At 45.0% G+C, this 27,616-nt stretch overlaps 3 protein-coding genes and 1 long non-coding RNA gene across 10 annotated transcripts; all 4 read left to right on the top strand.

Annotated features, from left to right (window-relative positions):
* The first annotated feature begins 1,037 nt into the window (after positions 1-1,037).
* Positions 1,038-13,034, top strand: LOC307074329 (uncharacterized protein). 6 transcript variants are annotated; one of them, XM_079734427.1, is made up of 5 exons: positions 1,038-1,347; positions 2,235-2,367; positions 2,993-3,276; positions 10,915-10,978; positions 11,472-13,034. In XM_079734427.1, exons 1-5 carry the CDS (start codon positions 1,078-1,080, stop codon positions 12,944-12,946), a joined length of 2,226 nt encoding a protein of 741 aa, XP_079590553.1. In that variant the 5' UTR covers positions 1,038-1,077; the 3' UTR covers positions 12,947-13,034. The 6 variants fall into 6 exon arrangements, with proteins under 6 accessions (XP_079590553.1, XP_079590552.1, XP_079590555.1 ...); XM_079734426.1 differs by having other exon boundaries at positions 11,469-13,034; XM_079734429.1 differs by lacking the exons at positions 1,038-1,347; positions 2,235-2,367; positions 2,993-3,276 and adding exons at positions 8,850-9,159; positions 9,499-9,562; positions 10,169-10,452 and having other exon boundaries at positions 11,469-13,034.
* Positions 3,488-7,013, top strand: LOC307074331 (uncharacterized protein). Its single transcript, XM_079734436.1, has 2 exons — positions 3,488-3,522; positions 4,312-7,013. Exons 1-2 carry the CDS (start codon positions 3,510-3,512, stop codon positions 6,381-6,383), a joined length of 2,085 nt encoding a protein of 694 aa, XP_079590562.1. The 5' UTR covers positions 3,488-3,509; the 3' UTR covers positions 6,384-7,013.
* A 2,499-nt stretch (positions 13,035-15,533) lies between the features above and the next one.
* LOC307074344 lies at positions 15,534-23,739 on the top strand. Its single transcript, XR_013811784.1, has 3 exons — positions 15,534-15,827; positions 22,885-23,017; positions 23,581-23,739. It is a non-coding gene; the product is annotated as an uncharacterized lncRNA (long non-coding RNA).
* A 611-nt stretch (positions 23,740-24,350) lies between these two features.
* On the top strand, positions 24,351-27,055 carry LOC307074332 (uncharacterized protein). 2 transcript variants are annotated; one of them, XM_079734438.1, is made up of 3 exons: positions 24,351-24,412; positions 24,933-25,369; positions 25,454-27,055. In XM_079734438.1, the coding sequence occupies exons 1-3, from the start codon at positions 24,400-24,402 to the stop codon at positions 26,585-26,587; spliced, it is 1,584 nt and encodes a 527-aa protein (XP_079590564.1). In that variant the 5' UTR covers positions 24,351-24,399; the 3' UTR covers positions 26,588-27,055. The 2 variants fall into 2 exon arrangements, with proteins under 2 accessions (XP_079590564.1, XP_079590563.1); XM_079734437.1 differs by having other exon boundaries at positions 24,933-27,055.
* Positions 27,056-27,616: the final 561 nt, after the last annotated feature.

The following is a 27,616-nucleotide window of genomic DNA, read 5'->3' as shown; positions in this document are numbered from 1 at the left end:
ATCCCTTTCTCACTAAAACACTTTTAGTGATAAAAAGTCACCACAGTGCCTAAAAACCATCAACGTCATTCATGTTAAGTAAAAGGAAAAACCTCTGACACGAGAAGTTAACGGAGCCATGCACTAGGCCCTCTCGAATGCCGGGCCGAAACAACATTTGTTTCACTACGACTCCTTTCAGCTGCCCACCCCTCCTTCTCCAGCAAAAAATAATAACATAAAACGGCTAATAAAACGCTTGAGGTGGCGTTTTGAAAAGAGGTGGCGTTTTTTACATTTTTTTAGTACATGGCATAAAGATAATTATGAGCCTTTGATTGATATCCAGACATTATTTGCAGAGACACATTCCTGTTCCCCACTTGTATTGGAGTGAACGGAGAAATCTACTTCTGGGCCCCTTGAATCGAGGGACCCGTCCACAGCCCGCTTAAACAGCTGCAATACCAGGCTTGGCCGCTGAGCACTGGGGGATTGCGGAAGTATGCACTGTTCCCGGGGGCTTGGACTTGATCCACACCTGCCGACAATCTCCTGATTAGGAGGGAGAGAAACACAGGCATACACACCGAAGGGGCGGGGTCAAAGACCCGACTTGGTCGTCACAGTGTGTGCGTATGCCCCCTAGTGGTTCCACATGCAATAGCAGAGTACTAAAACAAACGGCCACATGACTTTCTTTAAGTCATTAATCAAAGAGGAACCTGTATATTAAACAAACCACCAATAACAACCAATGCAAAATGGTTGAAATGTACCACCATATCAAATAAAAAAAACTTTAAAATATATATATATATATTATTTGCACTGTATTATCTAATCCTGTATTGTTTGCTTAGGATCCTGTGGATCCCATTTGTTTGTTTTTATTTTGTTTCTTGCATTTTTTGCTCATTATTGTCATGTTTGTATTTTCGAAACATGTTCAATAAAAAAGAAAAAGAAAAATACGGGTAAAGGTTACCTCCCCTTCCTCTGCTTTGCTCGCCCAGAGGATTTGTCCCGACCGCCCATGAGAAAATGAGCTACGACCGTGTGAGCTCAGCACACATAGTTATTTCCTGGAGACACATCATGGCTTGCAAACTAGCCAAAAATGGCAGTTGCTCAGTGTTTGGGTGTAAAAATGGTCACAAAAGTGTATTTTTACTTCCTTCATCCGAACCTCTGAAGAAGCAGTGGGTTGATTTCATTTTCTCTAGAAATGCGCAAGTCTGCGCCAAACATTTCACCGACGACTGCTTCCTCAACTCGGGCCAATACAAAGCTGGACTTTCTGAACGTCTGAAAATGAAGTCCGGATCAGTACCAACTCTCCTCGGCTCAGCTACAAACCTCGGACAAGTAGGTCAACTACCCCTATATTATTGTGTTGCTTATGGTTACCTTGTTACCCTTTATAATGTTGCTGTAGCATTAGCACTACAGCTACCAGCCCAGCTACTGTGTCTAATGTAAAGGTAGACGGCATCAGGTATGTGTGTGAATACACACACTGTAATGCGAGTGTTGTACACTTCTTTGTTATTTGGATAACCGTTCTGACTGAGTGGGCACCTCTGCAAACCAGGGGGACCACACGAGAATGGGCAAAGTTCGGCAAAGGGTACAGGCACTGATCTCTACTGCTTGGATACCAAGGGAATGTCCCGAATCTTTTACAATGTCTGCTCACCCTACTACAAATGAATTCAACCGTCTTTTACCAGCTACGTGTGACCGCAGTAGTTCTAGCGTTTTACTGATAAGGAGATAATTATGCATTACATACCAGGGACACTTTTTAGGCCGTATGTTACGAGCTGGAACTGTGAGTACATCGATCTGGTACGAGTTCATGGGTAGTGAGTTGTGGGTTTGACTGCCGTTCCAGGGCACTTTCAGGGGTAGAAGGTTGTGAAAAAACGGGTTACGGGTTGCCTGGAACGCACCATAGGTCCACTCATGTTTTCCCCTTCAACCCTGATTCTAATCAATGGGTTATTAGCAGATTAGCAGAGCTTGATGTAATTGTATTGATGATGAGATGAACTTTTAAGACATATGAAATATAAAATATGTAAGCAAATCAATTATGTAACATCATTTTATCATTTCATAGATCTAATTTTAAGTATGAGGCTAATGTAATTCACTAAACATATTTATCTCAAATCTTCTTACAACTTGCACCTGGAATACATACAAAGTAAAACATTGAGTACTAATTTGACCTTGTTGTCTCTACACAGGCCAGCACATCAAGTGCTTACATTCAGCCTCTTCTCTCAAGGGATGTTGCCTGCCAGACAGACCACCTGGAAACACATACTGTAGGCACACAGCTATCCTTAAATACTTTGCAGCCCCTCTTTAAAAGTGAAGGTATGTACTTTCTACCTTGAGTACATTTACTTATGATGTAGAAGATTCTAGGCAGCATAGACTCTAGGCTGATGCTAGACTCTAACTGCGCTAAATCGCCTGGTCCTCTTTGGAAAAGCATCATGACCATCACCCTGCCAAAACACGAGTCAAACTTGGGAGTTGCATTTCAAAGATGGAATCAGTCAAGAGCCCAGAAGGGTTTGAAGTCAGATGCCACATGAGCTGGTTTATTATTCTCAAGCATCAATGAATTCATAATGTATAAATGTTGGCTGATCAGCTTACAGGGATTTACCCGTTGTCGCTTGTTATTGTCAAAATAGAATAATTGCGCTTGTCTCGCATGTCATGTTGTGCTCAGATCATTTTGCGCTGGTGTTCGTTCAGTGTCCCCCACCTGGCCCCCCTGCTTGAGCTTTGAGTCTAGGGAGGAGGGTGCTGGAGGAGACATCCCTCTCCAAAACTCTGAATCTTTGTCTGCATTACACATTTTAAACCCTCTGGCTCAATGTTACATACATTTAAAGAGTTTCTTTCACGTGTACAAGTACGCACTTCCTCCTTTTATGCAAACAGTGTATTAAGACAATTACCTTCTGTCATTTTTTCTCTCCCTCTGCAGAAGACTGCGATGCCTTTGGAGACCGTAGCACGCAGCGCGACGCCACCTCAGAGAGTCTGGGTGTGGACGCCCCTGGCTCCTCCCACATGTCCAGTCACAGCGGGGAGCTGAAGATCCTGAGCGTCTACGGAAAAGGGGAGGGGCCACTGGCGGTGGACGGCCATGACACCCTCTTTACCGCGTCAGAAGTGGAGGCCCTGAACTCGCTGTCTGCGGACCACAGCGCGGCCAAGAGCCTGGAGCGCGGCGAGCGGCTGGTCCGCCCTGAGGAGCTGAGTGTGCAGGTTGGAAATCATCTTCTTATTCACCATCCAAATGAGAGGCTTCCTCTGTTACAACTCCAGCACACACCCATAGAAAGCACACCCCTTCATGATTTAATGAGTCGTAAGTTCGGATGAACAACTATTCTGTTCAAATAAAAGAATATGTCTTGTGTGTGTTTCCTTCTTCATGTGGAAAGCAGCAGACCCCAGACACCATTTCAATCAAGGTTGAAGAGGATATTGGTGGAGGCATGCCTGCTGTAGGTTAGTAATACACATTGCATCCATGCAAGCAAACGACCTGGATCCACTGAGAATGTACTCGATTCTAACTGCGCTAAAATTCCTGGCCTCTTTTGAAAAGCATCATGACCAGCACCCTGCTAAAACACAAGGAATACTGTACAGTTTATAGTAGAATGATTTACATCATCTTCATGGCAGGTGTCAGGAATGCTTAATCCGCTGTGATTCCCAGTATAACCACAGTATTGGTAAAACAGGTTATCGGAATCCACAGATGACCTTGGTTGTGTCTTGATGACCTCCCCACATCCTTAAAAGGCGGAGACTTAGCGGTGCCTTCTCAGCTGGAGCCTTTGACCCTTGACCCCCCCAAGGGGAACAAGGGAAATTAGGGCTGAGCAATTTATTCAATTCAATTCGAACAAGTTTATAGCGTTTTGATAGAATCATCTAAAAACAGCCAACTGAAGAAAGCGTTTTTTGTGCTCCAAAACGAACGTTTCAACTCGTTATCATAAAAAACATATCCCAAATCCATTTTACACCGGAATTACCCTTTAGTAATTTTTAAAAATCGCATTTTAAATTGCAATTGCAATATTGGTCAAAATAATCGCAATTCGATTATTTCCCCAAATCGTTCAGCCCTAAGGAAAATGCATAATCAACAAAAAGACAATAGAAAGGGTGTCAAAATATACTTCTTCAAATACGCCAGTGTGTACAAAATGTACATACTCTATCCCTTTGTGCAAATAATGAATTAGAACCATTAATTTCTCTGTCTTTGTTGTCCTCTCTCTCTAGAAGAAGATCAAATTAGAGACCGTAGCACGCAGCGCGGCGCCACCTCAGAGAGTCTGGGTGTGGACGCCCCTGGCTCCTCCCACATGTCCAGTCACAACGGGGAGCTGAAGATCCTGAGCGTCTACGGAAAAGGGGAGGGCCCACTGGCGGTGGATGGCCATGACACCCTCTTCACCGCGTCAGAACCGGAGGCCTTGAGCTCGCTGTCCGCGGACCGCAGCGTGGCCAAGAGCCTGAACTGCAGCGTGCGGCTGGTCCGCCTTGAGGAGCTGACTGGGCATCGGGGCGGCCGCAAGGGCCGGCCCGGTGTCTTGTGTGGCAAGGTTTTTCCCAACAAGGCCAATATGATTGTCCACATGAGAACCCAACCCGACGAGAAGCCCTACAAGTGTGACCAATGCACGAAGCGCTTCAGTCACAGCTCCTCCCTGAAGAGCCACATGAGGACTCACTCTGGGGAGAAGCCCTACAAGTGTGACCAATGCAAAAAGCGCTTCAAATGGACATGCAACCTGAAGTTCCACATGAGGTTTCACACCGGCGAGATGCCCTACAAGTGTGAAAAATGCAAGAAGCTCTTCAGTCATAGCTCCGTCCTGAAGATCCACATGATGTCTCACTCCGGGGAGAAGCCCTACAGGTGTGACCAATGCACGAAGCGTTTTAGTCAGAAAACCTCCCTGAAGACCCACATGAGGACTCACTCTGGGGAGAAGCCCTACAAGTGTGACAAATGCAGGAAGTGTTTCAGTCAGAGCTCCGCCCTGAAGACCCACATGAGGACTCACACCGGCAAGAAGCCCTACAAGTGTGACCAATGCAAGAAGCGCTTCGGAGAGAGCGCCAGGCTGAAGATCCACATGAGGACTCACACCGGCGAGAAGCCCTACAGTTGTGACCAATGCACGAAGAGCTTCAGACAGAAAATCACCCTGACGCTCCACATGAGGACTCACACCGGCGAGAAGCCCTACAAGTGTGACCAATGCGTGAAGCGCTTTAGAGAGCGCTCCAGGCTGAAGATCCACATGAGGACTCACACCGGCGAGAAGCCCTACAGGTGTGGCAAATGCAAGATGCGCTTCGGAGAGAGCACCACCCTGAAGATCCACATGAGGACTCACACCGGCGAGAAGCCCTACAGGTGTGACCAATGCACAAAGTGCTTCAGTCATGGCTCCTCCCTAAAGATCCACTTGAGGACTCACTCCAGGGTGAAGCCCTACAAGTGTGACCGATGCACGAAACTCTTCAGTCGGAAAGTACACTTGAAGATCCACATGAGGACGCACTCCGGGGAGAAGCCCTACAAGTGTGACCAATGCGCAAATCATTTCAGTCGGAAATGCGACTTGAAAATCCACATGAGTTCTCACACCAGGGAGGGGCCCTACAAGTGTGACCAATGCACAAAGTCCTTCAGTCATAGAGGCTCCCTTAAGATCCACATGAGGACTCACACCGGGGAGAAGCCCTATAAGTGTGACCAATGCACGAAGAGCTTCAGTCAGAGCTGCATGCTGAAGGGACACATGAGAACTCACACCGGGGAGAAGCCCTACAGGTGTGACCAATGCACAAAGTCCTTCAGTTATAGAGGCTCCCTTAAGATCCACATGAGGACTCACACCGGGGAGAAGCCCTATAAGTGTGACCAATGCACGAAGAGCTTCAGTCAGAGCTGCATGCTGAAGAGCCACATGAGAACTCACACCGGGGAGAAGCCCTACAGGTGTGACCAATGCACAAAGTCATTCAGTTATAGATGCTCCCTTAAGAACCACATGAGGACTCACACCGGGGAGAAGCCCTACAGGTGTGACCAATGCATGGAGTATTTCAGTCGGAAAGGGAACCTGAAGATCCACATGAGTATGCACTCCGGCGAGAAGCCCTACAGGTGTGACCAATGCACGATGCGCTTCAGTCAGAAATACCAGCTGAAAAACCACATGAGGACTCACACTGGCGAGAAACCCTACAGTTGCGACCAATGCACAAAGCGCTTCGCTCAGAAAGGCACACTGAACATCCACATGAAGACTCACACCGGCGAGAAATTTAATTTCTAACGTGAGGTTAGTTTTATTTCTAACATTATCATTATTATCAACACAGACATTTACATCTATAGTCTGGCGTTATAATTGATTTACCTCGAGTGTACTATGGAGTGGGTAAGACTGTTTTATTAGAAGGCTAGTATTGCCCGTGGCCATGTGCTAGCCTAGCACAAGCGAACTCTGCCACTAGAAGGACTGAATGAAATGTGTTAAACTGTCTCCAATGATAAAGAACACCAAGGCTAACTTGGGAATCAGGCCCTATGTCCAAAATTCCGAACTACCTCTTTAAAGGGATGCTTTGATTGACACCTCCATCCAGTATTTTTTACAATGTGCTACTTTTTTTTTTCCTTCAGGATTAAACGCTTTCCAACTTTTGATTCGCTTTTTTATTTTTGACAAATGTCTGTGCGATGAAGAATAGCTTAGTTCTAGGACACTTCTGACTGCAAAATATTTGATTTAATTTTAGAGCTTGATCATGGGAAGATACAGGCAGCAAAGTTATCAAGCATTCGTTCAATGAGTTAAATTGCAAATGCAAACTATCTTAACATCTTTAAATTAGAGAGGACGGGAGGTATCTCTAGGTCCAAGAAGAATGTATAGAAATTCCTTTCATTTGACTAGTAATTATATTAGCAGGGTTTATATCATTTGTGTACAATTGTATATTAAAGTTACGCTTTATTTCCACAACTATGTCATGACCGTTGCCTTTGTTATTACAAAAAGCCTGCAAAGTTCACTTGTGAGATAGACTGCAATTGAACCCCACATTATACATGATTGTGTTCACTTAATGCCAACTACCTCTTGTTTTGACTTTCTAATTGCTGTCTTTCTACTGCCATTATTTTCTGTTTATACCTTGTATCGCAATAGGCAATCGTGGTTGAAGAGGATCCACTTAAAAAGGTCAATGGTTAAATGTATAGATCTCAGTGATGTTTGTGTCAGTTTATGCCGGTCCTCCCTCTAGAATGCAGCATTATTCTAATGGGACAGAGTCAGAAGATTCCTAGCATTGGTCACCCTTCACTCCTTGTTTGCAGTGGTGGCTGGTGATCAAATTTGTGGGTGGGGTGCAGTAATGGACGAGGGTAGAAAATGTTGAATTTGGTAAATTTTATTTCCTGTATTCTGGTGCATTTCTGAGATGCCCACTAGCTAAAACAAATCATAGCCTACATCCTGACTTGCAGGGCCTGGACAAGCTTTCACTGCAAATACAGACCTACTTTATGGCCATTTTATGGTTTTTCCACTAGCTATTGCTATTTGACCAAAGGTTGTTATTCTGATATTGAGGCAAATCATGATCATTGACCTATAGGGTCAATTTTTTTTGCGCGACTCAAGGTCTATTTCAAATGCAGTTAGAAATATGGGACTGTTGCTTAATCATACCAATAAATCGTTATGGTCCCTGTAGACCCTCTCCCTCCGAATCCTGCCATTTGCATGGTTCTCCAGCAGTGCCAGCAGTGCCATGGTGCAGCATTACGCACGGGGCTCACCGCTGTAGGGTTACGGTAATAAGACTGACCGAGACACCTTGGATAATCAGTTTGTAATCACCCACGTTAAATGTTCTTGAACATAACTCCTTTGTAATGCCTGATTTGTCATGAAAAGCATCAAGAGGAACGGACAATAATATAACGATTGTGATGAGTATGTGGCTTGGTTTTCCACACTTGGGATTTAATTGACATTTGATTATGTGTTTACAGTGTCACATAAAAATATTGTTATTGACACATGTTGGACAGATGCTTTATTCCATGCAGTCTCGCCGTCAGTGGACAGTATGGAGTGACGGGATTAAATAGAGAGAATTTTGATTTTGAATTTTCATTTCAATTCTAAGGAGACGTTTCTGGAGTTATAACTGAGAAATAACGCAGTTGACTTAAATTATTCTGATTACATAGATTTAACGCATGATACGGGTTGAAATTAAACTTATGAAGGGCGATGATAAAACATAATCGTTCTTCTCACTCTACATTTCTTCAGCTTGACTTCAGTTCACCACCACACCGTCTGTGTCGCCAATTCTCCTTTTCCTCCAAACCATGCATACACATTGGTCAGAGTTTGCTTAGGGCTGCGCACATTCTCCCGTCAGGTTAGTTTTTTATAGATCACAACCTTGCCGTGGAAAGTCACGTACGTCACTTTCAGCCCCGTTTTGTGCGTACGCAACGGTTATAAATGAGACCCCTGATACTTTCTCGTGCACACCAGATACTTTGACGTGAGCACCAGATAATTTCTCGTGCTCAAGAGAAACGTTAACAATTGTTTGTTTTTTTCCCCCATGTCCCTTTACGGGTTCCGTACTCATTCTTTTGTTTGTATTATCTTTAAACATGTTCAATGAAAAAGAAAAATACGGGGAAAGGTTACCTCCCCTTTCTTTGCTTTACCCACCCAAAGTATTTGTCCCCCGACCCCCGACAAGAAAATGAGCTACGACCGAGTGAGTTCAGTACACATAGTTCTTCCTGGAGAGACAGCTTGCAGGCATGGCAGTTGCTCAGTGTTTGGATGTACAAATGAACACAAAAGTATATTTTTAGTTCCTTCATCCGAGCCTCTGAAGAAGCAGTGGGTTGATTATATTTTCTCTGGAAATGCGCCAGTCTTCGCCAAACATTTCACCGACGACTGCTTCCTCAACTCGGGCCAATACAAAGCTGGACTTGCTGAACGTCTGAAAATGAAGTCCGGAGCAGTAGCAACTCTCCTCGGCTCAGCTACAAACCTCGGAGAAGTAAGTCAACTACCGCCATATCATTGTGTTGCTTTACTGTATATTACCTTGTTACCCTTATAATGTTGCTGTAGCATTAGCTCTACAGCTACCAGCCCAGATACTGTGTCTAATGTAAAGGTCGATTGCGACTGGTCCGCCCTGAGGAGCTGAGTTTGCAGGTTGGAAATCATCTTCTTATTCACCATCCAAATGAGAGGCTTCCTCTATTACAACTCCAGCACACACCCACAGAAAGCACACACCTTTATGATTTAATGAGTCGTAAATTGGGATTAGCAACTATTCTGTTCAAATGAAAGAGTCTTGTGTGTGTTTCCTTCTTTATGTGGAAAGCAGCAGACCCCAGACACCATTTTAATCAAGGTTGAAGAGGATATTGGTGGAGGCATGCTCGCTGTAGGTTAGTAATACACATTGCATCCATGCACGCAAACAACCTGGATCACCTGAGAATGTACTCGATTCTAACTGCGCTGAAAAGCCTGGTCCTCTTTTGAAAAGCATCATGACCAGCGCCCTGTTAAACACGAGTCAAACTTGGGAGTTGTATTTCAAAGATGGAATCAGTCAAGAGCCCAGAAGGGTTTCAAGACAGATGCCCTTTGAGCTGGTTTATTATTCTCAAACATCAAGGAATTCAAAATGTATAAATGTTAGTTGATCAGCTTAAAGGGAAGGACACTTGTCACTTGTTGTCCAAATTGAATGATTGCGCTTGGCTCGCATGTCATGTTGTGCTCAGATCATTTTGCGCTGGTGTTCGTTCAGTGTCCCCCACCTGGCCCCCCTGCTTGAGCTTTGAGTCTAGGGAGGAGGGTGCTGGAGGAGACATCCCTCTCCAAAACTCTGAATCTTTGTCTGCAGTACACATTTTCAACCCTCTGTCTCAATGTTACATAAATAAACATTTAAAAAGTTTCAATTGTACAAATACACACTTTCTTCTTTTATGCAAGCAGTGTATGAAAACTATTACTTTCTGTAATTTTTTTTTCTCCCTCTGCAGAAGACTGCGATGCCTTTGGAGACCGTAGCACGCAGGGCGGCGCCACCTCAGAGAGTCTGGGTGTGGACGCCCCTGGCTCCTCCCACATGTCCAGTCACAGCGGGGAGCTGAAGATCCTGAGTGTCTACGGAAAAGGGGAGGGCCCACTGGCGGTGGACGGCCATGACACCCTCTTCACCGCGTCAGAAGTGGAGGCTCTGAACTCGCTGTCTGCGGACCACAGCGCGGCCAAGAGCCTGGAGCGCGGCGAGCGGCTGGTCCGCCCTGAGGAGCTGAGTGTACAGGTTGGAAATCATCTTCTTATTCACCATCCAAATGAGAGGCTTCCTCTGTTACAACTCCAGCACACACCCATAGAAAGCCACCCCTTTATGATTTAATTTGTCGTAAGTGTAGCCTGGATATTGCCAGAATCTGCTGTCATTTTTCTCAGCACAAGAGGCGTGATCAACGGGCCTAGTTTAACTGACTCTGTACGCAAATGGCTGCTTGCCGTCGCTTCCCTGTCATCATTGTGTTAAACCAGCCAATAGGGCACATGGGGGAGAAGCCAACTTGGTGATTGGCTCCCGAAAAAACGGATCGGAAAGAAATGAATTGCTCTTCTCCAGACCCTTCTGCAGGGCAAACTCAAATCGCCGTCAGAACAGGCTGGGGGCACCCAGTCTATCGTAAGTGGGGATTAACAACTATTCTGTGCAAATGAAAGAATTTGTCTTGTGTGTTTCCTTCTTTTTGGAAAGCAGCAGACATCAGACACCATTTCAATCAAGGTTGAAGAGGATATTGGTGGAGGCATGCCCGCTGTAGGTTAGTAATACATATTGCATCCATGCAAGCAAACAACCTACCAACTGAGAATGTACTCGATTCTACCTGCGCTAAAAACCCTGTTTCTCTTTTGAAAAGAATCATGACGGGCACCCTGCTAAAACAGAACGTCTACTATACAGTTTATAGTAGAATGATTTACATCTTCTTCATGGCAGGTGTCAGGAATGCTGCATCCGCTCTGATTCCCAGTATAACCACAGTATTGGTAAAACAGGTGATCGGCAACAACAGATGACCTTGGTTGTGTCTTTATGACCTCCCCACATCCTTAAAAGGCGGAGACGTAGCGGTGCCTTCTCAGCTGGAGCCTTTGACCCTTGACCCCCCCAAGGGGAACAAGGGAAATGCATAATAAACAAAAAGACGTTAGAAAGAAAGTGTCACAATATACAAAGTACATACTGTATCCCTTTCTGCAAATAATGAATTAAAACATTTCTTTCTGTCTTTGTTTTCCCCTCTGAAGAAGACGGCAATGACATTAGAGACCGTAGCACGCAGCGCGGCGCCACCTCAGAGAGTCTGGGTGTGGACGCCCCTGGCTCCTCCCACATGTCCAGTCACAGCGGGGAGCTGAAGATCCTGAGCGTCTACGGAAAAGGGGAGGGCCCACTGGCAGTGGACGGCCATGACACCCTCTTCACCGCGTCAGAACCGGAGGCCTTGAGCTCGCTGTCCGCGGACCGCAGCGTGGCCAAGAGCCTGAACTGCAGCGTGCGGCTGGTCCGCCTTGAGGAGCTGACTGGGCATCGGGGCGGCCGCAAGGGCCGGCCCGGTGTCTTGTGTGGCAAGGTTTTTCCCAACAAGGCCAATATGATTGTCCACATGAGAACCCAACCCGACGAGAAGCCGTACGGGTGCGACCAATGCACGAAGCACTTCAGACTGCAACGCGACCTGAAGATCCACATGCTGACTCACACCCGCGAGAAGCGCTACAGTTGTGACCAATGCACGAAGAGCTTCAGACAGACATCCTACCTGAATCGCCACATGAGGACTCACACTGGGGAAAAGCCCTACAAGTGTGACCAATGCACGAAGAGCTTCGGACAGAAAGGCACCCTGAAGCTCCACATGAGGACTCACACCGACGAGAAGCCCTACAAGTGTCACCAATGCACGAAGAGCTTCAGACTGCAACGCGACCTGAAGTTTCACATGCTGACTCACACTGGCGAGAAGCCCTACAGTTGTGACCAATGCACGAAGAGCTTCAGACATATATCCTACCTGAATCGCCACATGAGGATTCACACCGGGGAAAAGCCCTACAAGTGTGACCAATGCACCAAGAGCTTCGGACGGAAAGGCACCCTGAATCTCCACATGAGGACTCACACCGGCGAGAAGCCCTACAAGTGTGACCGATGCACGAAGAGCTTCAGAATCCAACGCGACCTGAAGATTCACATGCTGACTCACACTGGCGAGAAGCCCTACAGTTGTGACCAATGCACGAAGAGCTTCAGACAGACATCCTACCTGAATCGCCACATGAGGACTCATACCGGGGAAAAGCCCTACAAGTGTGACCAATGCACGAAGAGCTTCGGACAGAAAGGCACCCTGAATCTCCACATGAGGACTCATACCGGCGAGAAGCCCTACAAGTGTGACCATTGCACAAAGAGCTTCAGACAGCAATGCTACCTAAAGATCCACACGAGGACTCACACCGGGGAAAAGCCCTACAAGTGTGACCAATGTGCAAAGCGCTTCAGTCACAAAGGCGACCTGAAGATTCACAGGTGTTCTCACACCAGGGAGATGCCCTACAGGTGTGACCAATGCACGATGCGCTTTAATCAGAGCTGCAAGCTGAAGATCCACATGAGGACTCACACCGGGGAGAAGCCCTGCGTGTGTCTGCAGTGCAACGCCAGCTACAGCGTGTGCACATGCAGAAGCACACGGGCAATGGGGTGCTCTCACACGGGCTAACGGGACGCTTTGATTGACACCTCTATCCTGCAATTGTTGAAATGTGCTGCTTTTCTTTTATCAGGATTAAATGCTTTCCAACTTTTGATTCGCCTTGTTTTTATTTTTGATAAACGTCCGTGTGATGAATAACTTCTTTCTAGGACACTTCTGACTGCAAAATATTTTGTTTTAATTTTAGAGCTTGATCATGGGAAGATACAGGCAGCAAAGTTACCAAGCATTTGCTCAATTGCAAATGCAAACTATCTTAACACCATTCAATTAGAGAGGACGGGAGGTAAAAAAAAGTTCACTTGTGAGATAGACTGCAATTGAACCCCACATTATACATGATTGTGTTCATTTCACTTTTTCATTCTTTGTGCTTAATGCCAACTACCTCTTGTTTTGACTTTCTAATTGCTGTCTTTCTACTGCCATTATTTTCTAGTTCATATCTTGGATTCTATCACAATAGGCAATCGTGGTTGAAGAGGATCCACTTAAAAAGGTCACCGGTTAAATGTATAGATCTCAGTGATGCTTGTGTCAGTTTATGCCGGTCCTCCCTCTAGAATGCAGCATTATTCTAATGGGACAGAGTCAGAAGATTCCTAGCATTGGTCACCCTTCACTCCTTGTTTGCATTGGTGGCTGGTGATCAAATTTGTGGGTGGAGTGCAGTAATGGACGGGGGTAGAAAATGTTGAATTTGGTAAATTTTATTTCCTGTGTTCTGGTGCATTTCGGAGATGCCCACTAGCTTAAAAAATCATAGCCTACAGCCTGACTTGCAGGGCCTGGACAAGCTTTCACTGCAAATACAGACCTACTTTATGGCCATTTTATGGTCATTCCACTAGCCATTGCTATTTGACCAATGGTTGTTATTCTGATATTGAGGCAAATCATGATCATTGTCCTATAGGGTCAATTTTTTGTGCGACTCAAGGTCTATTTCAAATGCAGTTAGAAATATGGGACTGTTGCTTCATTTTGCTTATATGCTACGGGCTGAAAGACTTAATATGTAAGTTACTTGCTTGTTTTAAGTATAACATTGCTTGGGGAGTCCAATTCCTCCACTGAAATAGGTGGAAAAGCTCTTTTACAACTCTCTGCTAGTTAGCTATCTATCTCTTCTCTCTGCATGCAGTTGTGTTGCGCGATTGCTGAGGGAGGTAGCCTATTTGATTGATTCGCTGAATGGTCCAATCATGTGTAGATAATAGATATGAAAAACAATAGACCTCTGAAGAATAAGCCCCGCCTCCGAGGCTCCGTTTCCCTCATCGAACATAGCACACTGTAGGTGGCGAAGAAGATAATCTGAGTCAAATTTGGGGACACACACGCACACACACACACACACACACACACACACACACACACACACACACAGGAGGGGAATTGTACAGGCACGCTTGGAGATACGTTTGGCTGGGCATCCGTTGATGCCCTGCCTGGCGCGTTCTGGCCCCCTGGGCTGTGTGTTATGACTTTAATATTGGGCAGACGTGGCCTCCGTAATGTGCTCTGATTGGCTAAGCATGGTGCTGAGCTCCCGCCTCCTGGTCCCTTGTGGCTATGCGTAGGCATTACAACTTGGTTTGTGGCTTGGTCCTGACCTCTTGTGGATGTGTGGGCATTACGCTTGTTTTTGTGGCCTCGAGCGCCTGGGACGCCTGGCCTGCTGGTATCTCTAGAATTTATGCGTGAATGAATGGCTGCTCACATGAGCCGGACGCCTCCCTAGTCACCATGGACATATCTGGCCTCTTATCGTGCATCACACTGTGGGTAAAGGATAACAAGCCTACCTTGATGAATTATGTTGCGTGTTCATTAACAGCCGTTGGGGTTGTGTTTTTCTGCTTATTTCTTATTTTCCTCTGTTTTATTTGCCTACTGCGTGTGTGTGCGTGTGTGTGTGTGTGGGTGTGTGTGTGTGTGTGTGTGTGTGTGTGTGCGTGTGTCTGCGCGCGCGTCGGTGCAGTTCAGAAGGTGAACTGCACCGAGGAGGAGTCACCGCCCCCTAGTGGTTTCACATGCAATAACAGTACTTACTTTATCATGACTGATAAATGGTCTCATGTCTTTCTTTTAATCATTCATCAGAGAGGAACCTGTTTATTCAACAAACCACCAAAAAAAAACAATGCAAAAGGGTTAAAATGTACCCCTATATTAAAACTAAAAAAAACTTCAGAAAAAAAAAAATGTTATGAGCTGGAGCAGTGAATTTCTATTTTGCTATTCCTTGTTTGATGGTTTCGATTAATCTGTTCAACAATTCTGTTATTGTTTTGTCCAAAAGCTTTGATTTGTTTTAACCTACGAGCTGAACATCATCATCATCATTATAAAAACGGTATTATATGAACTGTATTTTCTAAGCCTGTATTTGTTGTTTAGGATCCGATCCCATCTGTTTGATTTTATTTTATTTCTTGCATTTTTTTGCTCATACTTTTGTTTGTATTATCTTTGAACATGTTCAATAAAAAATAAAAAGAAAAATACGGGTAAAGGTTACCTCCCCTTTCTTTGCTTTGCCCGCCCAGAGGATTTGTCCCCCGACCCCCGATGGGAAAATAAGCTTCGACGGCGTGAGCTCAACACACATAGTTCTTTCCTGGAGAGACAGCTTGCAAGCATTGGAAGTTGCTCAGTGTTCGAATGTGCAAGAGAACACAAAAGTATAGTTTTACTTCCTTCATCCGAGCCTCTGAAGAGCCAGTGGGTTGATTATATTTTCTCTGGAAATGTCTTCGCCAAACATTTCACCGACGACTGCTTCCTAAACTCGGGCCAATACAAAGCTGGACTTGCTGAACGTCTGAAAATGAAGTCCGGATCAGTACCAACTTTCCTCGGCTCAGCTACAAACCTCGGACAAGTAAGTCAACTACCACCATATCACTGTGTTGCTTTTGTTACCAGCCCAGCTACTGTGTCTAATGTAAAGGTAGACGGCATCCGGTATGTGTGTGAATACACACACTGTAATGCGAGTGTTGTACACTTCTTTGATATTTGGATAACCGTTCTGACTGAGTGGGCACCTCTGCAAACCAGGGGGACCACACGAGAATGGTCAAAGTTCGGCAAAGGGTACAGGCACTGATCTCTACTGCTTGGATACCAAGGGAATGTCCCGAATCTTTAACAATGTCTGCTCACCCTACTACAAATGAATTCAACCGTCTTTTACCAGCTACGTTACCGCATTAGTTCTAGCGTTTTACTGATGAGGAGATAAATATGGCCTGTTAACTCTTTCTAAATACATATGGGGCGATCCAGGCCACCCGTAACCCGTGTTTTCACAACCCTCTACCAGATCTATGACCTCCGTTACAGCTCGTAACTTACGGTCTAAAAGTGTCCCCTGAACGCAGCATAATGTTATACATCGATCTGGTACGAGTTCGTAGTTGCGGGTTTGACTGCCATTCCAGGGCCCACTGTGGTACAAAATAACCGAATTCTATCACTTCAACTAACTAAGAGAGCATGAGGAGTCCGGAGCAAGTGACTTTATTGTTGAACAAGCAACAAGGTCGAGTAGTTTGCAAAGCACTCGCGATCATAAGATCCCGGCCTTTTTATTCTCACACACCAAGCTATTCCCCATATGGTTTGCCCGCCCACAGCACGCATTGTTCTCCTTTTATGGTAAGGCCGGTCAGCCATACATTCCTTTAAAGCAGGGGTTCTCAAAGTTTTGACAGTTGAGGGCCAATTTAGGAACGCAAAATTTGACTGAGGGAACAGTCAGTCTCATTGTGCCTTGCTTGAAAACAGAAAAAAATCCCATCTGTAATTATCTTAATGACCAGGTTGCATCTTAAAGTTAAATGTATTGGTCTGCATCCAGTATATATAATAAATACATTTTAAATAACAAATTAGGCAAAACCTGGCACAATTTTAGAAAACCTTGAGAAACATTTTAACTAACACACAATCCCTGGGGTTCTCTGCCCTATACAGTCGAATTTGGGATATAACAGTCCTGTGTGCATTTCAGAATAAAAACTTATTTATAACAGTCAGTCCCAGTGTGCCTTCCTTTCTTATCAGCATGGACCTTATTCAGGAACAATTCCAGCTACAAAATCACCTGAGGAAAACCTGCAGAGAGACACACACACGCACACATACGGAGGGGGAGAAAGAGAGAGACTTAAAATAGAAGCTTACCAAACAAGTCATCATCATCACTAATGCCTGTCATCAATAAGCTTTTCATTAAGTCACACAATATTTGTTACTAGGTCAACATACCTTTTTGTATTGGCGTGGGATTTGTGGTGCTTCGGTTGGCCATGATTCCTCTGATGTCCGGCTCCATCTCCGTCGTTGCAATACGAAGGACATCATGTAGGTGGCCATCTGTAAGCCTGGATCTCTGCTTGGATTTGTTGATGTGTTGATATGTGCTCCCGAATAAAGAGACCATTCTGATGGCATGCTGGCGCAGTGCAGGGTATGTCGCTGGGGAAAGTCCTTTGTAGAACTCGATGAGATTCCTGTCACGATATGCTGCTCTCCTGTTGGTCGATGAGCTCAAACTGCATTTCTGCAGGGTCTTCGGCAGGGACACACGAGAAAGGATTTTGGAAGAGGTTGATTGACTTCTCATGGTTCCTGAAGTCGGAGAAGCGGTGCTCGAATTCCTCTCTTAGTTTTTTTATTTGGTTTTGGTTGTGGTCTGAACGCAGGTGACACAGAACGTGGCACCGATCTGTGTCTGTTTCATCTACGAGGCCTTGCAGGCGGGAAAATGGCCTAGATCTCCCTGTTTGAGCTGTCCCTGCAGCAGTTCAATTTTTCTCTGAAAAGCTTCGACGTTGTCGAATAGGGTGGAAATAAGCTTCCCATGGCCCTGCAGCTTCAAATTGAGATCGCTGAGACAAGTGTTCACATCAACAAGGAGCGCTAGGTCACAGAGCCATTTTGTGGCTCACAGCTAAGAGCTCTTAGCTGTGTCAAATCCTGTTCGTTTGACTCCATGAACTCTCTTATTTCCTTCAAGTTAAAACGCTTCAATGTGGCACCTCTGCTCAGCCACCTTGCAGCAGAGAAGTATATAACGTCACCAAAATCTGCCTCTGATTGCTCCAAAAAAGTCTTGAATTGGCGGTGATTCAGACTTCTGGACTTGAAATTAACTGTCTTCACAACAATCTCCATGACATGTTCTATTTCAAGCGTTTGAGCAGCGAGGGCTTCTTGGTGTATTATGCAGTGATATTTGATTAGTTTCTCACCTCCGCTGTTGGCCACTTTCGACACCTGCCTTTCTTCCGACCATTGCCGGTGCTCCATCTGTTAACCATCTGTTAACCACTGTGTAGCTGAGCTGAAAAGTCTGACGCTTATACCAGACGTGCTAAATCAAAAGAAATCCAGGTCCAGTGCGGTTTAAAGTTGAAAATTCCAATTGGTTTAATTAGACTAAATGAAAATACAAAACTCAAAAGTTCTTGCAGTTAAGTCAACAGCATTGCAAAGATAATCAAGGGTTCAGTTCAGTTCTCTGGCACAAGGTCAAAGACTGTGTCTTCCTGCGCAAGCCCCTTCCCCCAGGTAGGGTCGCCGTTATATAGATGTTAAGGTCACCCGCATGGTCCAGCCACTAGAGGGAGATAACTCAGAGAAACACAAAAATACAAAATGCAAGAAACTTTTCTCCTTCATTATTCTGGCTCCTACACCAACATTGGACGGCAGCTTTACATTGTATGCTTCGAGACTGCGACACACCATCACAAATGTCCACTCCCCTTGTTCTGTCTTTTATACTCACCAAACTAAGCAGTTCCTCGCCTATTTCAAAGTTCTTTGTGACCGTTTGGATGAAAATCAGCAATTGCACTGTATCCGAAATGTCTGTGCTTTCATCCAGTGCTATGGAAAAGGCTCCCTTTCCTAGTCCCTCGATAGGGTTGTCCCAGTTGCTCTTTCAGATTGTTTGCCAGATCTTCGATTCGTCGTGTCACTGTGTCATTCGACAAACTTATGTCACGGAGCTTCGCTTTTTTCTCGGGGCATGCAATGTCGGCCACTTTCAAAATGCAGTCTCGCACAAATTCTCCGTCACTGAAGGGCTTGCTCTGGCGAGCTATTTCTTGAGCTACAACGTAGCTAGCCTGTGTTACAGCTAGGGCTGGCCCGAATTATTCGAATATTCAAATACTCGTTCGGAAAATTAGTATTCGAAGCTTAAATCAGTATTCGGAGCTTCGTTTTTTTTTTTTGCAAGAAGCTAGAACTGCAATATAATGTCAGCAAATAATATAATGTTTGGGATATAAAAGTTAGTAATATTGAAGTAGTAGTAGTATATTGCTCATTTAGTAGGATATTACATCACTAAGTGTCACAGCGCATCCATCACATCAGCTCCGAGCGCAGTGAGCGCGCTTACTTCAACATAGATATTGAACGAGCCGGTTCAAAATGCCCCAAAAATCTTCAGTTTGGGAACGGCAGAACCACCTTCTGGCGGGCTTTGAACTTTGACCTAGTTGGCAGGTGACCTTTCAAAGCGCAACCGGTGAGACACCAGCTGTATGCTACGTGACGTTACCAGAGCGAGGGAGGCAAACTATAAGCGACACCAAGCAGAGAAGCGATAGAGGTGGAGGAAGAATAGATATCTTGTTTCCCTTAACTTTATAACACAACGTTAGCGGTATCTCGGGAGGAAAAGTAATGCTTAGCGAAATGCTAACCTTAGCTTAGCTGTTTGTTAACGTTCGCTGTACAGCGCCGCGCCCATCAACTGTGACTGGCTTGCTGCAGAACGTGAGCGTCTTGGGAATACCTGGTCAATATAATCGATATAATATGGACACATAAAACAATCAATATTCGGTATTTGTTATGGATTTATTGTACACATTCCCTGAAAAGATGCACATTCCAGGATGAATTGAAAATCTCCCGTAAGGGCTGAGATGGCAGAGAGGACAGCTGATTTGGAACGGAACAACAGCTGTTCGCTTCCACGGGGAAAGAGTGAGGAACTCCAACTTACTTAGGCATACTAATTAACGTTCAAAAGCTATTAAATCTTCCTCAAAATAGAACCAGAGTATATAGGGATTATTAATGCTGTTTTTGATGGTGTGTTTATCTGGAACGAGTATTCGAATACACCCTCGGAAAAACCAACCAGTATTCGAAGCCTAAAAAATGGCATTCGGGCCATCCCTAGTTACAGCTTCACCGGATTTGGTTAGATTTTTGAAAACTGACTGCTGTGCAGCGTAGCCTCTTTTAATTTGTTCAAGCTTACCGGTGCGCTCGTCGCCGGTAAATTTGTCGTAGGTTTTATGATTGGTATCATAATGGCGTTTTATGTTGAAGTCCTTCAGCATTGCATTAACCTGCTTACAGATCAGGCACATGACTTTATCCGACCCGTGAGGTACGGCAAAGTAAGCGTATATCCAGTTATCTTGAAACCGCCTTTTCTCATCGCAAAAATTACGTTTTTTTTCTCGAGGGGTCCGACTCCATCATCACAGCTGCAGTCACTGTCTCTTCCCTGAGGCTGCGGCAGAGTGACTGAGGCGGGAATCCTTTCATCAAGTAATGAACAGTCGGATTAAACAAACAGATGTAACAGGATTTAATTGAAAGCTAGAGAGTCGACTTTTCTCTTCATATCTATTTATTTTTGTTTAAATTAATATTGAACATAATAAAAATAAAAAAAAATAAAAATCAATATATATATATATTTTTTTAACGTGTATCATTGTGGGCCGCCAGGAATGTTTCTGCGGGCCACCATTGGCCCGCGGGCCGCATTTTGAGAACCCCTGCTTTAAAGGGATAATGTTGCGGTGCAACATTGTATCTACTAGATACAATGTTGCGCCGCACAGCAGCCGGTACATACAGAAAAGGCGGAAAGTGTCTCTCTGGCTCAAAAGTAAGAAATCCTACAACTACCACAGTGCATTGCGCTCACTGCACCGCCGGCTGTTTCCGTTTTGAGGGGGAAGGACCCATGGTCCTAACGCGAGTGTCAGCGCGAGCAAACTTTGTGTAAACATATCCCCGTGATACGTTGACTAGTTTGGACTTCTGCCCCCGTTTTTTCAAACGCATCATTTGTATATTACTTTAAAGCATAAAAACACTTGCTAATTACAGTAGCCCAGCATATCAAGTATTTGTACTCAACCTTTTCTCCCCAGTTGAAATAAGTGTTTGTCTTATACAGTAGGCCTACTTTAGTATAACAGCACTTGGCTTTGGTTAACAAATCACAACAACCAACATGAATTTGAAGTTTTATTCACAAAAAAATATGAACTATTAACAAAAATAAAACGTCAAAATAGTCACTGCTCATCTTGAGCATCTACTGTCTCCTGGTAGCCAAGGTACTGCCCATCTTGTGCTGGGTAATTAGCTCTGATGGCCTGGACAACACAGGAAGCCGATACTGTCTAAGAAAGAAAGAGAACAACATTAGCAAAGCAAGATAAATTAAGCCTTGAGTAGCCTATACAGCATTACACAGACTTCAAGCTAACGTAACGTAGCCTATGATCTGCCAATAAGGTCGGCTACATAAAGGTAGCCACGAACATCCGTTTCTACCATAATTTCTTCAATATCCCATATATATCCTCCATATTGTGTCCGTCTGCGTATTCAGTACCTTCGGCCATGTTTTCTGCAGGTGAGGTCTAACGCACTGGCACTGATCTGTGATAGGTCTGTTAGCGCATTAGGTACCACCCCCTATAGGCGGGTTTAAAAAGGGTTGGAACTAGTGCTTGTAGTCTCAATAGAAATCCCCCCTCTTGTATTTCTTTCTGGCAATGACGCAAAATGACGATTTTGCTTCATTGCCAGAAGGAAGTGTAAGAGGTAAATATAGATTTCTCCCGTCTCAGGGGAAAATGAGATAGTGTTGCATGACCATTCAAAAGTATGACTGGGTTTCTAGCAATGCAAAGCTTAATGCAAATGGGTGGAGTGTTCCTTTAAGTATGTGGTCAACATCCGCAGCTAATCTAAACATTAGGTAGACGTCAGTACGCCTTGACCCCAGACTCTCTGGCGATGGTCAAGTCTTTCCTATGAATCCAGAGGTGATTTAGCTGCTTTCCACTATTAATGTATCTATATGATATATAGGCCTGATAATACTCATAGTTTGCCATAAAAAATAATGGTTCTTACATACCACTCATATTTTCCCCTTCACACCTGATTCAAATCAATGGGTTACTAGCAGATTTCTGCAGAGCTTGATTTAATTGTATTGAGATGATCTTTTAAGATATATGAAATTCGCAAACAAATAAATTGTGTAACATCATTTGATCATTTCATAGATCTAATTTTAAGTTAGGCTAATGTAATTCACTTGGTTATCTTATGTCTTCTTACAACTTGTATGGAAGAAATTTACCTTTTTTTATGGCAAACTATGAGTATTATCAGGCCTATATATCATATAGATACATTAATAGTGGAAAGCAGCTAAATCACCTCTGAATTCATAGGAGAGACTCGACACGGCGCCAGAGAGCCTGGGTTCAAGGCATACTGACACGTCAACTTAAAGTTCAGATGAGCTGCAGATTTTGACAATATATCACAAATGAATGCATGGATGACCGGCTTTACCATAAGAAGAGAACAAGTATGCATTCTGTGGGCAGGCATACCATATGAGGAATAGCCTGGTTTGTGAGAATAAAAATACAGGGATCTTATGATCGGCAGTGCTTTGCAAATTACACGGCCTTGTTGTTGCTTGTTCAACAATAAAGTACTTGCTCCTGACTCCTCGATTCCTCATGCTCTCTTAGTTAGTTGAAGTGATAGAATTTGGTTATTTTCTACCACACTTGCACCTGGAATACATACAAAGTAATACATTGAGTAAAGATTTGACCTTTTTTGTCTCTACACAGGCCAGCACATCAAGTGCTTACATTCAGCTACTTCTCTCAAGGGATGTTGCCTGCCATACAGACTACCTGGAAACACATACTGTAGGCACACGGCTGTCATTTAAGACTTTGCGGCCCCACTTTACAAGTAAAGGTGTGTACTTTCCAACTTGAGTACATTTACTTTCGATGTAGTCGATTCTAGGCAGCATAGATTCTAGGCTGATGCTAGACTCTAACTGCGCTAAAAAGCCTGGTCCTCTTTTGAAAAGCATCATGACCACCACCCTGCCAAAACACGAGCCAAACTTTGGAGTTGCATTTCAAAGATGGAATCAATGAACTCAAAGTCTATGAATGTTAGCTGATCAGCTTACAGGGAAGGACCCGTTGGCGCTTGTTATTTTCAAAAATAGAATAATTGCGCTTGTCTCGCATGTCATGCTGTGCTCAGATCATTTTGCGCTGGTGTTCGTTCAGTGTCCCCCACCTGGCCCCCCTGCTTGAGCTTTGAGTCTAGGGAGGAGGGTGCTGGAGGAGACATCCCTCTCCAAAACTCTGAATCTTTGTCTGCAGTACACATTTTAAACCCTCTGTCTCAATGTTACATACACAAATTTAAATTGTTTATTTCATGTGTACAAATACACACTTCCTCCTTTTATGAAAACAGTGTACCAAAACAATGACTTGGTCTTTATTTCTCTCCCTCTGCAGAAGACTGCGATGCCTTTGGAGACCGTAGCACGCAGGGCGGCGCCACCTCAGAGAGTCTGGGTGTGGACGCCCCTGGCTCCTCCCACATGTCCAGTCACAGCGGGGAGCTGAAGATCCTGAGCGTCTACGGAAAAGGGGAGGGGCCACTGGCGGTGGACGGCCATGACACCCTCTTCACCGCGTCCGAAGTGGAGGTCCTGAACTCGCTGTCTGCGGACCACAGCGCGGCCAAGAGCCTGGAGCGCGGCGAGCGGCTGGTCCGCCCTGAGGAGCTGAGTGTGCAGGTTGGAAATCATCTTCTTATTCACCATCCAAATGAGAGGCTTCCTCTGTTACAACTCCAGCACACACCCATAGAAAGCCACCCCTTTATGAATCAATTCGTCGTAAGTGTAGCCTGGTCATTGCCAGACTCGTTGGTCTGGGGAAGCTGCTGTCATTTTCTTCAGCACAAGAGGCTTGATCAACGGGCCTAGTTCAACTGACTCTGTACGCAAATGGCTGCTTGCCGTCACTTCCCTGTCGTCATTGTGTTTAACCAGCCAATAGGGCACCAGGGGGAGAAGCCAACTTGGTGATTGGCTCCTCCAAAAACGTATCAGAAGCAGAAAGAAATTAATTGCTCTTCTCTGGACCCTTCTGCAGGGCGAATTCAAATCGCCGGCAGAACAGGCTGGGGGCACCCAGTCTATCGTAAGTGGGGATTAACAACTATTCTGTGCAAATGAAAGAATTTGTCTTGTGTGTTTCCTTCTTTTTGGAAAGCAGCAGACCCCAGACACCATTTCAATCAAGGTTGAAGAAGATATTGGTGGAGGCATGCCCGCTGTAGGTTAGTAATACACATTGCATCCATGCAAGCAAACGAGCTGGATCAACTGAGAATGAACTAGATTCAACCTGCGCTAAAAAGCCTGGTCCTCTTTGAAAAGAATCATGACTGGCACCCTGCTAAAACAGAACGTCTACTATACAGTTTATAGTAGAATGATTTACATCTTCTTCATGGCAGGTGTCAGGAATGCTGCATCCGCTCTGATTCCCAGTATAACTACAGTATTGGTAAAACAGGTGATCGGCAACAACAGATGACCTTGGTTGTGTCTTTATGACCTCCCCACATCCTTAAAAGGCGGAGACGTAGCGGTGCCTTCTCAGCTGGAGCCTTTGACCCTTGACCCCCCCAAGGGGAACAAGGGAAATGCATAATTAACAAAAAGATGTTAGAAAGAAAGAATGTCAAAATATACTTCTTCCAATACACCAGTGTGTACAAAGTACATACTGTATCCCTTTGTGCAAATAATGAATTAAAAACATTTCTTTCTCTGTCTTTGTTTTCCTCTCTGAAGAAGACGGCAATGACATTAGAGACCGTAGCACACAGCGCGGTGCCACCTCAGAGAGTCTGGGTGTGGACGCCCCTGGCTCCTCCCACATGTCCAGTCACAGCGGGGAGCTGCGGATCCTAAGCGTCTACGGAAAAGGGGAGGGCCCACTGGCGGTGGACGGCCATGACACCCTCTTCACCGCGTCAGAAGTGGAGGCCTTGAGCTCGCTGTCCGCGGACCGCAGCGTGGCCAAGAGCCTGAACTTCAGCGTGCGGCTGGTCCGCCTTGAGGAGCTGACTGGGCATCGGGGCGGCCGCAAGGGCCGGCCCGGTGTCTTGTGTGGCGAGGTTTTTCCCAATAATGCCAATGTGATCATTCACATGAGGACACAACCCGACGAGAAGCCATACGGGTGCGACCAATGCATCAAGCGTTTCCGTTGGAAAGAGCATCTGAAGGTCCACATGATGATTCACTCCGGGGAGAAGCCCTACAAGTGTGACCAATGCACGAAGCACTTCAGTCATAGCTCTACCCTGAAGTTCCACATGAGTTCTCACTCCGGGGTGAAGCCCTACAAGTGTGACCAATGCACGAAGCTCTTCAGTCGGAAACAACACCTGAAGATCCACCTGAGAACGCACTCCGGGGAGAAGCCCTACAAGTGTGACCAATGTACGAAGCTCTTCATTCGGAAAGACAAGCTGAAGATCCACATGAGGACTCACACCGGAGAGAAGCCCAACAAGTGTGACCAATGCACAAAGCTCTTCGGTAAGAAAGAGAACCTGAAGAGCCACATGAGGACTCACACCGGCGAGAAACCCTACGGGTGTGACCAATGCGCAAAGCGCTTCAGTCAAAGTGAACGCCTGAAGAGCCACATGAGAACGCACTCCGGGGAGAAGCCCTACAAGTGTGACCAATGCGCAAAGCGCTTCAGTCAAAGTGAACGCCTGAAGAGCCACATGAGGACTCACACCGGCGAGAAACCCTACGGTTGCGACCAATGCATCAAGCGCTTCAGTCGGAAAGGCAACCTGAAAATCCACATGAGAACGCACTCCGGGGAAAAGCCCCAAAGGTGTGACCAATGCACGAAGAGCTTCAGAAAGCAATGCGAACTGAAGATCCACATGAGGACTCACACTGGCGAGAAGTACTACAGGTGTGACCAATGCTCAATGCGCTTCCGTGGGAAAGGCACACTAAAAAAACACATGAGTTCTCACACCGGGGAGAAGCCCTACAGGTGTGACCAATGCACGAAGCGCTTCAAACTGAAATTCGACCTGAAGATCCACATGAGGACTTACACCGGGGAGAAGCCCTACAAGTGCAACAAATGCGCGAAGTGCTTCAGTCATAGCTCCTCCCTTAAAATCCACATGCTGACTCACACCGGGGAGAAGCCCTACAGGTGCGACCAATGCGCAAAGCGCTTCAGTCAGAGCTCCTCCCTGAAGAGCCACATGATGACTCACTCCAGGGAGAAAACCTACAGGTGTGACCAATGCACGAAGCGCTTCAGTCGGAAAGTGCACTTGAATGTCCACATGAGGACTCACACCGGGGAGAAGCCCTACAAGTGTGACCAATGCGCAAAGCGCTTCGGACAGAAAAGCAACCTTAAGAGCCACATGAGGACTCACTCTGGGGAGAAGCCCTACAGGTGAAACCAATGCACGGTGCGCTTCAGTCATGGCTCCAAGCTGAAGATCCACATGAGGACTCACACCGGGGAGAAGCCCTGCGTGTGTCTACTACCGCCCAGTAGCTCTAACCCCTGTGATCATAAAATGCTTTGAGAGGCTGGTCTTACACCACATAAAAGCCTGCCTCCCTCCCAGCTTCGACCCCCACCAGTTTGCCTATCGATCAAATAGCTCTACATTATATAATGACAATATAGTATTCTATTCTATAAACAGGGTTTATATCATTTGTATATAATTGTATACATTAAACTTACGCTTGATATTTCAAAGACATCGTCATTACCTCTACCTTTGTTATTAGAAAAAGCCTGCAAATTTCACTTGTGAAATAGACTGCAATTAAACCCCACATTATACATGATTGTGTTAGTTTCACTTACCTTTGGGCATGTCCTTAATGCGAACTACCCCTTGTTTTGACTTTCTAATTGCTGTCTTTCTACTGCCATTATTTTCTAGTTCATACCTTGGATCACAATAGGCAATCGTGGTTGAAGAGGATCCACTTAAAAAGGTCACCGGTTAAATGTCTAGATCTCAGTGATGCTTGAGTCAGTTTATGCCGGTCCTCTAGAATGCAGCATTATTCTAATGGGACAGAGTCAGAAGATTCCTAGCATTGGTCACCCTTCACTCCTTGTTTTTCTAACGAAAGTTAAACGAAAAGATGATAAATTTATCATGTTAACTTCAAGTCTGAAAGATACGGATGAATGGTGTGAAAGATAACTTTTTTTTTACATGTTGAAGCAAACGTTTGACACATTACATCAATGGATAATATCATGTACATTATCCTGATTACATGGATCCTTACTTAAGAAATCAATAATTTGACACAAAATATTACTATTATTATTGGGAATAAGAATATGTTTTTTGGCGTATTATCTTCTATAGGCCTGGGTCCACGTCAACATAAAAAAAACATGGCTGAAATATTCATAGGGAAAATGCAATATTTGATATAGATTCGTCATTAAAAAA

Source organism: Pollachius pollachius (genome assembly GCF_949987615.1).
Source record: "Pollachius pollachius genome assembly, chromosome: 4".
In the NCBI taxonomy this organism is placed as follows: domain Eukaryota; kingdom Metazoa; phylum Chordata; class Actinopteri; order Gadiformes; family Gadidae; genus Pollachius; species Pollachius pollachius.
The sequence above is the reverse complement of the archived record's forward strand: the minus strand, read 5'-3'. Positions and strand labels throughout refer to the sequence as shown.